Raw genomic sequence first — 13,338 nt, forward strand, 5'->3', positions numbered from 1 at the left:
AATCGGAGCACCGCGGTACAAGAGGAGGGTGGTTGCGGAGTGACACCGCAGCACCATCCATCCCCTCCTCTCACAGCCACGGGCTGTTAGCGGTGCTCGGCAGTCGGAACACAGGCACAGCCCCCTCCTCTCTGTTTGTGTGTACAGAGGGGGAGGGGCCGAGGGGACCTTCTGTCCATGTGCCGTGGCGCTGCCTGCAATGATCTGGAGGTACTGAATGGGGAGGGGGGGTGTTTGCACTGAGGGGGGGGTTATACTAAGGGGGTGTTTGCACTGAGGGGGTTTTCACTAAGGGGGGTTTGCACTGGGGGGTTGCACCGAGGGGGGGTTGCACTGAGGGGGGGGATTTGCACTGAGGGGGTGTCTGCACTGAAGGGGGTCTGTGTAACATGCAGGGGTCCAGAGGTGCAGGTGGCTGTGTAATGTAAAGGGGTGCAGAGGGCTGTGTAGTGTAAAAGGGTCCAGAGGTGCAGGGGGCTATGTTATGTAAAGGGGTGCAGAGGTGCAGGCGGTTGTGTAATGTAAAAGGGGTGCAGTGATGCAGGGTGCTGTGTAATGTAAAAGGGTCCAGAGATGCAGGGTGCTATGAGATGTAAAGGGGTCCAGTGATACAGGGTGCTGTGTAATGTAAAGGGGTCCAGTGATGCAGGGGGCTGTGTAATGTAAAGAGGTCCAGAGGTGCAGAGTGCTGTGTAATGTAAAGGGGTCAAGAGGTGTAGGGGGCTATGTGATGTAAAGGGGTCCAGAGGTGCAGGGGGCTATGTGATGTAAAGGGGTCCAGTGGTGCAGGGGGCTGTGTAATGTAAAAGGGTCTAGTGATGCAGGGTGCTGTGTAACGTAAAGGGGTCCAGAGGTGCAGGGTGCTGTGTAATGTAAAGGGGTCCAGAGGTGCAGGGTGCTGTGTAATGTAAAGGGGTGCAGAGGGCTGTGTAGTGTAAAAGGGTCCAGAGATGCAGGGGGCTATGAGATGTAAAGGGGTCCAGTGATGCAGGGTGCTGTGTAATGTAAAGGGGGTCCAGTGATGCAGGGTGCTGTGTAATGTAAAGGGGTCCAGTGGTGCAAGGGCTGTGTAATGTAAATAGGTGCAGGGTGCGGTGTAATGTAAAGGGGCCCAGAGGTGCAGGGTGATGTGTTATGTAAAAGGGTCCAGAGGTGAAGGGGGCTGTGAGATGTAAAGGGGTCCAGTGATGCAGGGTGCTGTGTAATTTTAAAGGGGTCCAGTGATGCAGGGTACTGTGTAATTTTAAAGGGGTCCAATGATGCAGGGGGCTGTGTAATGTAAAGAGGTCCAGAGGTGCAGGGTGCTGTGTAATGTAAAGGGGTCCAGTGATGCAGGGTGCTGTGTAATGTAAAGGGGTCCAGAGGTGCAGGGGGCTATGTGATGTAAAGGGGTCCAGTGGCGCAAGGGGCTGTGTAATGTAAAAGGGTCCAGAGGTGCAGGGAGCTATGAGATGTAAAGGGGTCCAGTGATGCAGGGTGCTGTGTAATGTAAAGGGGTGCAGTAATGCAGGGTACTGTGAAATTTTAAAGGGGTCCAGTGGTGCAGGGGGATGTGTAATGTAAAGAGGTGCAGGGTGCTGTGTAATGTAAAGGGGCCCAGAGGTGCAGGGTGCTGTGTAATGTAAAAGGGTCCAGAGGTGCAGGGGGCTGTGTAATGTAAAGGGGTCCAGTGATGCAGGGTGCTGTGCAATGTAAAGTGGTCCAGAGGTGCAGTTGTGGAGAGGGGTACACAGTAGTAAAAAAAAGATATTGAAGGATGCAGAGGTATGCAGGGGGCACAGTGGGGTGTTTTTACATTTTAACGTGGGGGGTGCCAGATATTGGATCCCCCCGGGTGTCAAATGCTCTAGGTACGCCCCTGAATACTGTGTATCTCAGTGCCTATAAAGTCCAGTACCGATTTCTCCATTACTAGCTCCTATAGATGACAACCCTGAAACCATGACCCAGGTGGTTGCCAGGCATCACTCTTCTGTGGAGCATATGCAGTAGTTTCAGTGATCTTAGCCTCAAGCAAGCTCTGCTTGAGTGATTCTCAGATTCAAGATATATATATATACATATATATATATATATATATATATATATATATATATATATATATTTATATTTATTTTTCATTTATATATATATATATATATATATTTTCATTTATATATTTCTGCATTAAATTAATATAATTATTAGTACATAAATTAAAAAAATTAAAAATCCACCCATGTTGCTCTTACTCTTGCTCTCCTGAACCTGAGATCTTTTGGCATAAGATAGTAAGGCAGGTGTGATGTGAAGAGGCGAGGAGATTGTCGGTTATTAAAGTCAATGTTGTATAAATTATATTCAATCCATGGAGCTCTGGTTATGTTGTCAATATCTTCTGATCCATTCCTATGTCCTTCATGAAAGATCAGATTTATAACTTGCTGTGTCCATACTGTACCTGCAAATACAATTTCAGTAGTTTTTACATTTTTATCCTTACAGCAAATGCTGTTAACCACTAAACATTCATGATTTCTAAAATGCCCTTTAAAATTGTTGATATTAATAGTAATTTTACATTTTTTTAAGTTATAAGCCATGACTCCATAATATCTCGTTCAGCTGTATGATTTTTTTTTTGAAGAGCAACCAAGATAATATACCAAAGATCTGAAGAACACAATATTCTTTGAGACTAATAATAGAGCCACTAAAAAATAAAACACAAGAAGACCGTTTAAAATCGAGATAACAAAAACAGTTATACAATGTAGGTAAAAATAATTGTAGCACTACTCTATTCTTGCTGTCCAGGGTGAAAGGAGAGTCCAAAGAATGTCAATGTCCACACACAATGTACCTTTTTCTTTTTGGGTTTATTTTGTAGAACTTTAGTAGAAAAGAGGAGTGAGGGGTGAAAGGGTAGGTAGGTTCAGGTAGTCACAAAGTAAGGAAACTCTCCTGTTTCCAGCAAACAGTTCTCGTCGCCACTCTAGCCAGATTGGGTATTGCTCACCCGGATAGGTCCCTCTCACTGGCCTAGCAGCCGGGATGGCGCACAAAATAAAGTACAGTCTCTGCCACAGACCTTCCTTTCTCGATGAGATATTTTGGTCCGGAATCCTCTGCCACAGGATTCAGCACCCGGATCTCTTTAGCTTTTCTCACAAGAAACTTTAGACTCGACAGGCGACACTGTCAAGATTCTCAGTGTACGGTGCATCATTCGATGAAGATTCCAGGCCTTCTCTTAAGGTACCAGCCTCTTGCATGGTCCTTACCAGGATAGGTCCTCCCCTGGTCTCCTTCATCAAGTGCATGGGTGCTCAACCTGTGGCTCTCCAGCTGTTGCGGAACTACAATTCCCATGAGGCATTGCAAGCCGCTGACAGGTACAAGCATGTCTCCCAAAGGCTGAGGCATTATGGGAATTGTAGTTTTGCAACAGCTGGAGAGCCACAGGTTGAGCACCCATGATCAAGTGGCTTCCTCCCGCAGGACGGACAGCACAGGATCACCCCTGTGGTACGAGCCCCAATCAGACAACTGGGCCCAACAGACGAAGCTGTGGTCCCGGAGCTAGGATTCACAACGCGCACCTCCGGCCAAGTGGGCCACAAGGCGCGAACGGACCCCGCACCAATGGTGTTTGTCCCTTAAATACCCCTCCCCAGCATGCACAGAGGGGTAACCACTCCCACTGATTCGTTGCTGAGGGGGGACACTCAATGTACCATGACCTTACTGCTGCCAGCCTTGGCCTGGGGTGGTAATAACACCCCCAGGCGATCAATGGTGGATCACTTCCAGCACAGCATTGGCTGGAACAGAGGCTAAATTGCCCTTAATCACTCTGGTCTGAGCCAAATAACAGCTCAGACCCCCATTAAATTTGAGGCAGCGCCCATTCATCAGGAGCAGGGCGCTACACACTCCCACTACAAAAAGACACTGTCCCCAGTGGCAGGAACAATGGCACTCAAGCCTGAGCGCCAGCACCTGAACCTTTAACTTGGATGGAAGGGAAGAAAATAAATAGGAACACAGTATACATTGTCATGCTATAACAATTCACAGATTAACATAACCATCCCTGTTCTATCTATCTAACCCACCCACTCTCCCGCAGTCTTGATAGAAGATCAGCTTACCTAAAAGAAAACAGAACATACACACAATAATTCTACTTCTAATATTATAGACAGTCAGGACAGAGCAAAGCTGCACCTCCGTGAAGGTGGAACTTCCCTTCTTCCTTCTAAAAGAACATAGTAGCTAGGCTTTAAAGAGTCTTTTCCTAGTCTTGATCACTGCCACCTGGTGGCAGAAATCGCAATTTACAATGTGCACAAGTCCTTGGCAAAACAAGTCTTGATCTCGAATTCCTCAGAGAGTTCAAGTCCCTCCCGAGTTCAAATATCACAGCAAACTGAAGAAATAAAAGCTCCTTCATGGAACTCCTTTGGAGGAAAGAAAAACTCTCCTGCCAGTCTTTCACAAGTAGAACCGGGGATCCGGCAGGGTCAGGGATTTTCCCTGCTTGTCAAGGGTGGTGACAAAGTACACTCTGTCATCCTTGCCAGGTCTTTGGATGACCACCCAATCGGCATAAATGTGCCGACCATAGCTCCAATGCAGCCAACATCCCTGGAAGCGGTGAGCCATTATAATGCAATAGTCCAAGTTTAGGCACATTCAAATAGTCCCAGATGGCTTCCTCATACCACTTCTCTCCATTGGCTTCAATCTCCTCCATAGTCGCCTTTGGCACATAAGGGAACTCCAGGCCATACTCAATAGTTACCCTTTTCATTAATACCCTTTGCAAGCGGGCGAGTCTGGGTAGTGAATGGGAGCTTCCAAGTCCCGGCATTACATATGCCTCCGGTGACCTTTTTAAGAGAAGTGTAATAGATTGAGGTGCATCTTTTTCACCAGAAACAGTTCCTGCATCAATAACAGTCTCTAAGTTATCCCCCAGGGTTTCCGCCTGAGGCATTGTCTCCCCAGAGTCCATAGCTGAACACTTCTCCGAGCTTTGAGTGGAGGCAGGTCTCCATCTTTTATTCCACGTTAGCTCAGGGAACTCTGGTCCAAACCAGTGATCATCACCTGCATCTGATAAAGAGTCCAGATCAGAATCCCCCCACTCTTCTGCAGGTAATAGTTGTGCACAGGTCCCTTAAGTACCCCTCCCTAGCATACACAGCGGGGTAACCACTCCCACTGATTCATTGCTGAGGGGGACCATCAATGTACCATGACCTTACTTCTGCCACCCTTGGCCTGGGGTGGTAAAAACACCCCCAGGCGATCAATGGTGGATCACTCCCAGCACAGCCATGGCTGGAACAGAGGCTAAATTGCCCTTAACCTCCCTGGCGGTATGATTCTGTCAGAAAAAACATGCTAAAAGCGGTACCATTATTTGCAAGGAAATTTGGCGTTTTATATTGTAGGTCTGTAATTTTTAGAAATAACTCACTTAAATCTGACCAAACAAGCTTCTAATAGGCATCCCGGGTATGACATTTTTTTAAAAACAAAATTATAAATTATAATATAATAAATAATTATAAATAATTATAACAAATAATAATATAATTATAATAAAAATTATTCAATAATGTAATCAAATCAAAATCACTGAAATTTGCTCAGTTGCAGAATTGTTGCTGTCATTATTTTTTTTTTTTTATGACGAATTTCCCCACAAATCGCTATCGCACAATTCTGCAAGTGATTATAATTTATTATCGCTGTTTTTTAGCTGATCTAAAACTATTTTTGACATAAAGGGACACTTTTGGTTGCTATGGACAATCTACAGTTTGCAGGGAGAAAGAAACGTTTTTATTATATAAAATGACATGCATGACACAGGACAGACCACTAGGGACAGGGGGGGTGTGTTTTTTTTACATACAGTACTGTAATCTATAAGATTACAGTATACTGTATGTAAGGTGTTTGTTTACTTTTTTGAATTTGGCGCCGTTCTCCGTCCCCGTGCGTCGTAACGTCGCAGGGAACGGAGATCGGCGTCACACGGAGGCACTGTGTGAATCGAGCGAGGTCCCGCTCGCTCACACAGCGCGGTGGCATCGCTGGATCCAGGGACAAGGTAAGTAACTTGTGCCTGTGGATCTAGCGAGGCAAGCCCGTGGCTGACACGGGGTTACCGATCGTAGCAGGAAAATCTAACCCCGTGTCAGACACGGGAAGACCGCCAGGGAGGTTAATCACTCTGGTCTGAGCCAAATAACAGCTCAGACCCCCATTAAATTTGAGGCAGCGCCTGTTCATCAGGAGCAGGGCGCTACACAAGAAAATAACATTCATTAAAAAAAGTATAGAGAGATCAAAATCATATTAAATAAGTTCTGATTTAAACTAAAAAAAAATAAAAAAAAATTTAAGTTTAAAGTTAACCAAATATTTTTTGAAGATCTACAACCTTTGCTAATTATATTTCATCTAACAAAATTAAAAATGATAGGTCAGATAAGAATAAATCACATAAAAAAATGGTATCTATAAATGGCAGCAAAATAGATGCCTATGTTATCATTTTGTTACACATGAACAAACTTCCATTACTTAAACAATAAAAACAATCTATACATATGTGGACTATGGGACACAATGGAGCTGATTTACCAAAAGTAAATCGGTTATTTACTGTGTAAGGAAAATTTTCCTTAGCTTAGTAAATAAGGTGAAGCTTGGTTGACTTTTTTTTTATTTTCCTTGCAAAGTGAACTTTCACCACATTCACTATTCTTAGGAAAAATTCACTTGCAGAATATAAAGCCTATTTACCTTTAACAAATTCACCCAAATATGTAATCTGTGTGATAAAATGTACCTGTTAGATTCAGTATGTCAGACACACTAAACAAACACAGCATAAATAGCTGAATAAACAAAGATTAAGGCCCGGATTCAGAAAGGAGTTACGTCGGCGTATCTCCAGATACGCCGTCGTAACTCCGAATGCGGGCCAGCGCATCTCGGCGCCTGATTCATAGAATCAGATACGCCTCAATGTTGCCTAGATACGAGCGGCGTAAGTCTCCTACGCCGTCGTATCTTAGGGTGCATATTTACGCTGACCGCTAGGGGCGCTTCCGTAGATTGCCGCATAGAATATGCAAATGAGATAGATACGCCGATTCAGAAACGTACGTCCGCCCGGCGCATTTTTTTAAGTCGTTTACCTAATGCTTTTTCCGGCGTAAAGTTACCCCTGCTCTATGAGGCGTAGCCAATGTTAGGTATGGACGTCGGAACAGCGTCGATTTTTTCACGTTTTACGTCGTTTGCGTAAGTCGCCCGTGAATGGGGCTGGGCGTAAGTTACGCTCAAGTCGAAACCAATGAGTATTTGCGGTGTAATTTTGAGCATGCGCACTGGGAGACGTCCACGGACGGCGCATGCGCAGTTCGTAAAAAGCGTCATTTACGTGGGGTCACGGGTAATTACTATAAAACACGCCCACCACTTCCACATTTGAATTAGGCGGGCTTACGCCGGCCAATTTACGCTACACCGCCGTAACTTAGGACGCAGGTGCTTTGTGAATATTGCACTTGCCTCTCTAAGTTGCGGCGGCGTAGCATAAATAAGATACGCTACGCCCGCACAAAGATCCGCTCATGTCTCTGAATCTGGCCTCTAATGTACAAACTAACTTCCAGTAGCTTTGCTTTTCAAAATATTTTTCACAATATCATAAAGGAGACTTTAACTCTAACACCTATTTATGTTCAATCTAATTTTATTAAAAAATTATTACGTTTTTAACATACAAAATAGCAAAACACCAGACATACACCTGACAATCTGGGGTCAATAAAAAAAAAAAAAAAAAAATAATAATAATAATAGCGCAGAAAATAGACAAAAAGTGGGTTGCGCAAACAAAAAAAAAAAACAATAATAACAGCAATACAAAAACAAAAACTGGGACTATTACAAGGGGCCGGAATGATTGCTACAAAAGATAAATGGGCCAATGTACAGGAGAATACAATAACGAGTGTCAGAATATGATTTGTGTGATCATGACCATAAACCCCCATATTTCCATCTCCAAACCAGAAAGCTTGCAAGCCAAACAAGGCAGAATAGAGGGAAGAATACAGAAGAAGCGTAGCCCAAGGAGGGCGCCTTCAGGCAAAGAGAGGATCTAACACCTATTTAATTTATCCAAAGTTCTGCTGACTATAGTAGAATGAATAGATTAAGTGATGCTGAAACAATGTGGATTCACAAACTTGGTACTGTCTTTCCTAATGGCTTGAATATGAATGCACTGAATTTGTTCAAGCCAACATATTCATACAATCACCCTGTCTTTTTTTTATTTTTACTTTTCTGAATTATCGTGTATGTATAAAGTATTCGTATGGATTTATCACTAACAGCCAATAGTTCTTTTGAATATTCACATTTTTGTTCCTTTCATAAAATCACTAGATAATAATGTTAAACATTTTTTTTTCTTAAAACACAAGTAATTGCCATATTGTTTCCAATATGTTTATTTCCTCTTGGATCGCTAGCTCCATCGACTGGCTATAATGTGCTATTTTCTTGATTGAAGTATTTCAGAAAAATAGACTGAAAAGAAAGTGTGTGAACTTCTGCGCTCCCTTTGTGTATGAGTAAAATCAATGCTTATATAGAATACAGTGAAAAAACGGAAAATCAAAACACAAGTGTGACTGGTTGCTGGAAACACCTTAAAGCATTTGTTACCCCAACGCTTCATATTCCTGACATGTGCCTGCCGTACTTGTACTTGTATGAGAAAGTATCCCGTTTTCTTTTTATTGCTTCCTTTATGTGAAATCCCTGGTGTTCCTGCAGGTCCCCTTGCTTTCCTATTAAAACAGACCACACTTATGCCGCGTACACACCATCGCTTTCTGCGATGAAAAAATGCGACGGTTTATGTGCTTGAAAAAAACGACTTTTTTCAAACTTCAATTTGAACAACGACGTAGCATACACACCTTCACTTTTTCACAACGCTCTAGCAAAGCGCAGTTCCGTCAATCACGCACGACGTCACTATAAAGGGTCGTTTCCATGCGGAAGACGGCCTCTTTTGCTGATATCGTGTTGCTGCGTGTTAGTAAAAGTTTGGTGAGATACGATTCGTGATTTTCAGTGACTGTGCTTTAAATTTCGTTTTCTGTCGTACAGTTTGTCTATTTGTCGTCGGATCTGTGATACAGTGCTTGTACTAAGGACGTATTTGTTTTGGCATTACGTTTTGTGTGCACGGTGCTCTTTAGCAGGTCGTTCTTCAAAGGCCATTCTGTACTTCAGGGCGTAATTTTTAGTCTGATCTGATTTGACGACCGTTTTCTAGCCATGTTGCGGGTACGAACTCGTCGCCGAGATCGTGCTGTGCTTGTTGTTAGGATGTGTGCTGCATCCCGGCGACGGTCCATGAACAGGGTGAGGAGGAGGTTGTGGACCAAGAACTGGTTGCTATGCAGGGACCAGTTCTCTCATATGCCTCTGCTGCGGGAGATCCGAGAAAATAACCCTGATGATTTCAGGAATTTTCTTAGGATGTCTGACCCCATATTTCAGCAGCTTTTGGCTTCGGTGTCGCCATATATCACCAGGCAGGACACCGTTATGCGGGAAGCCATCACTGCTGAGCAGAGGCTAGTTGCAACTTTGCGCTACCTTGCAACAGGGAGAAGTCTGCAGGACTTGAAGTTCTCGACGGGCATCTCCCCCCAGGCTCTGGGCCTCATAATCCTGGATACCTGTTCGGCCATCATTCAGGTTCTTCAGGAGGACTATGTTAAGGTAAGTGGTGTTCTTTCAATGGTCAAACTATGGCCCTAAAAAAAAAAAATTACCTGTTTCTAATATGCTCAGAATGTTCACTTTGTCTCCATGTATGCTGTTCTACACAATTTGTAAAGCCCTACATGTTTATTGTATTTAGCCAACCTGTCCATCATTCTATGTTGTGGCCAAACCCACCTAGCATAGTCCCTATATCCCCGTTTATTTGTGGCCTCCATTGTAGTGCTGCATTTTGTGTGTCCCTATATCCCCGTTTATTTGTGGCCTCCATTGTAGTGCTGCATTTTGTGTGTCCCTATATCCCCGTTTATTTGTGGCCTCCATTGTAGTGCTGCATTTTGTGTGTCCCTATATCCCCGTTTATTTGTGGCCTCCATTGTAGTGCTGCATTTTGTGTGTCCCTATATCCCCGTTTATTTGTGGCCTCCATTGTAGTGCTGCATTTTGTGTGTCCCTATATCCCCGTTTATTTGTGGCCTCCATTGTCCAAACCCCCCCCCCCCCCAAGATTGTTTGACTACATACTAATAATTAATTTTATTATTATTATTTTTTCTTTTTTGTGGGGTGGTTTCTCAGGTGACAAACTCATCTTGGGCCCCCACTCCCCCTAATTATATTTTTTGAACATCAGAGGGGGTGATTAATATGCTTAGTGTTCACATGTTATTTTTTAATCCTAACCTTTTTTGTTTAAGTTTTGGTGGGATCCCTTGAAATTGTAGATATATTCTGTTCACAATGTTTGTTTGAATGGATTTATCTTTCTATCCAGTTCCCCACCACGCCACAGGAATGGCAGACTGTGGCAGCGGACTTCTCCCAGCGTTGGAACTTTCCGAACTGCGGAGGAGCCATTGATGGCAAGCACATCCACATTGTGCCCCCACCCCATAGTGGATCCCATTTCTACAACTACAAGGGGTTCCACAGCGTTGTTTTGATGGCGGTGGTCTCTGCCAACTATGAGTTTATGTATGTGGATGTTGGGAAAAATGGCCGGATGTCGGACGGCGGTGTCTTTGCGGAGACGGAGTTCGCCCAACGGCTTCAGTCGGAGGACCTAGGATTGCCACCTGCGGAGGAGAATGAAGAGGGTCTGCCCTTCGTGTTTGTTGCAGATGAGGCTTTTGCTTTGGGTCCCCACCTCATGAGGCCATTTCCCGTACGCACCCTCACCCATGAGAGGAGGGTTTTTAATTATCGGCTGGCCAGAGCAAGACGTGTGGTAGAGAATGCCTTTGGAATCATGGCCAGCCGATTCCGCTTGTTTTTAACAGCAATCAACCTTGCGGAATACAAATGGAATCACGTTATTTTATGTTGTTGCATTCTCCACAATTTTTTAAAAAGACATTCCCAAAATTACCTCACGGTATTGCCTGATGAGGCAGATGTTGTGGCTCCGAAGCCGGGACGTGAGGCTAGCCATAGAGGCTTGGCCCCCCAAACCGCACGTGCAGTGCGTCAATCCTATGTGGACTATTTTATGGGGAGGGGGGCCATTGCAATGCCCGATCTTCATTAATTATTTTTTTTTATTTTGGGGTATTGTTTCTTTTTCCTAGGTTCTCATCCAGCCATGTGTTTGGGATGTCCTAAATTCCCATGAGTGTTAAATCTTAATAACTCTACAAATATGCCTGAGTAATTTAATGAGTCAGCATTGATACCAATAACTACACACACATTTTTTGGAGTACAATAATTTTTTTTTTTTTTAATTCGTACAAAATAGAATCATTTTTTTTTTTTTTGTCTTTTTTTTAATTAGTACAAAATAGAATAATTTTTTTATTTTTTTGTCTTTTTTTTAATTAGTACAAAATAGAATCATTTTTTTATTTTTTTGTCTTTTTTTTAATTAGTACAAAATAGAATCATTTGTTTGTTTTTTTGTCTTTTTTTTAATTAGTCTAAAATTAAAAAATTTTTTTGTTTTTTTTTTAAATTATTACAAAATAAAAGGAACACAAACAATTAAACCCTCCCCAAAACATTAATAATTTTTTTTAGCTGACGTTCCAGCGTCTTCGCTTTGTGCCGAATTTCCCAGCAGGCCAGACGTATGTCCTCGGCCCTGCATGTGAGAACCTCGCCGATGAGGAGCTGGGCACTATACGTGTCCAGTCCCTGACCAGCCCGACTTCCTCCTGAAATGTGGAACCAAAACATGTGTTAAAAGATTGTATGCCTATATCTATATTCCCTGAAAATGTGGTATATGTTACTTTACCGGATGTTGTGGCAGGTTCCCCTTCATCTACATCCCTCGGGGGTGTGGTTGGTTGGCTTGTGCCTCCTGCCTTGCTGCTTCATTGTGCCCTACGAGATTGAAGAAAGGGAAAACAGGAGGTTAAAACATTATAAGAGCGGCCTGAAATGACCCAAAAATATTTGAAATTAAAAAAAAAGAGGGCAATATTGTTGTTTTTAAAAAGCGTTCAAAGAAAATAGACCAGTATTTAATCCATTCACAAAGTAATGTCAAATCTGGTGACAATTGGTTTATTTTTCTATATGTAAGCTAACCAAGTATCCCCTGGATCTGCTCACCCCTGTGTGTGACCCAACATAGGTTGTGATTGTGACAAACAATTGTGCTACTGAGTACACATGTTCAATAAAAAAATGATGAGCAAACGCTCCTTTTTGTGAATCTCAAGGTATTTAAGTTTGTGCAAAAATAAGCTGAAACACATTGACATCAATACGAGAATTGAAGACACCTTTTAAGCCCCAAAAATGTCACAACTTTCATATTTGTGTCGAATAATTGGTCCTAGGAGTCGTCGTTCATTCGCCCACAATTCCTACATTTACGTTTTTATTTATGATACAGTGCTTCAACTCCCCTTTGCACATGCAAACTAGGCATGATGCCATTTCTCAGTAATATGGTATTGGATTATTGAAAGTCAGCGAATGAACGACGACTACGACGACTGAATCATGCGTCCAAATTCATAATATTAATTATGGTCAACCTGCAAAAAAAAAAACATGGCACAAAGAACACACCAAAATAATTAATACACATGGAAAAAACTTACTTCTTCTTGGAATCACCCTATTTATTTTGGCAAGTTGGTGGGGTTCCCTCTTCTTTAAATCGGACCACCTTTTGCGCAGGTGCTCTCTGCTCCTGCGTTTTCCAAACTTCCGCTGGAGCCTACGGATGACCTTCTCCATAATTTTGGCTTTTACTTTATTTGGATGCATGTAGGGGCCATGCTTGGCATCATAGTCCTCCCTCCTCAATATGGTGACCATCTCCACCATTTCATTAAATGTCATGTTGGAGGCTCTGCATCGGAATCTGCGGCGTGGTTGGGCCTGGCCTGCCTCCTGGCTTGAGCTGGAATTGTCATCCATGTTCTCCATCATTTCTCCCTCACCAAACGACAGAGAAGGGGCGTGGAAAGGACGATACCGAACGTCAGGGGCGGGGTGTCGTGCGGAGCGTCACGCGTGCGTAGTGTAAAAAGGGATCGGACGTGTTTGTAAACGGCGTGCATA

The 13,338-nt window shown here is 43.3% G+C and overlaps 1 protein-coding gene across 1 annotated transcript in view; it reads right to left on the reverse strand.

Annotated features, from left to right (window-relative positions):
- Window positions 1-13,338, reverse strand: part of LOC120937238 (amine sulfotransferase-like) — a 31,668-nt gene that overhangs the window by 11,696 nt on the left and 6,634 nt on the right. The window contains exon 3 of the mRNA XM_040350282.1: window positions 2,232-2,440. Within this exon, the coding sequence (XP_040206216.1) occupies window positions 2,232-2,440 (209 nt within the window). The remainder of the gene's footprint in view (window positions 1-2,231; window positions 2,441-13,338) is intronic.

Source organism: Rana temporaria, chromosome 4, assembly GCF_905171775.1.
Source record: "Rana temporaria chromosome 4, aRanTem1.1, whole genome shotgun sequence".
NCBI classification, from domain to species: domain Eukaryota; kingdom Metazoa; phylum Chordata; class Amphibia; order Anura; family Ranidae; genus Rana; species Rana temporaria.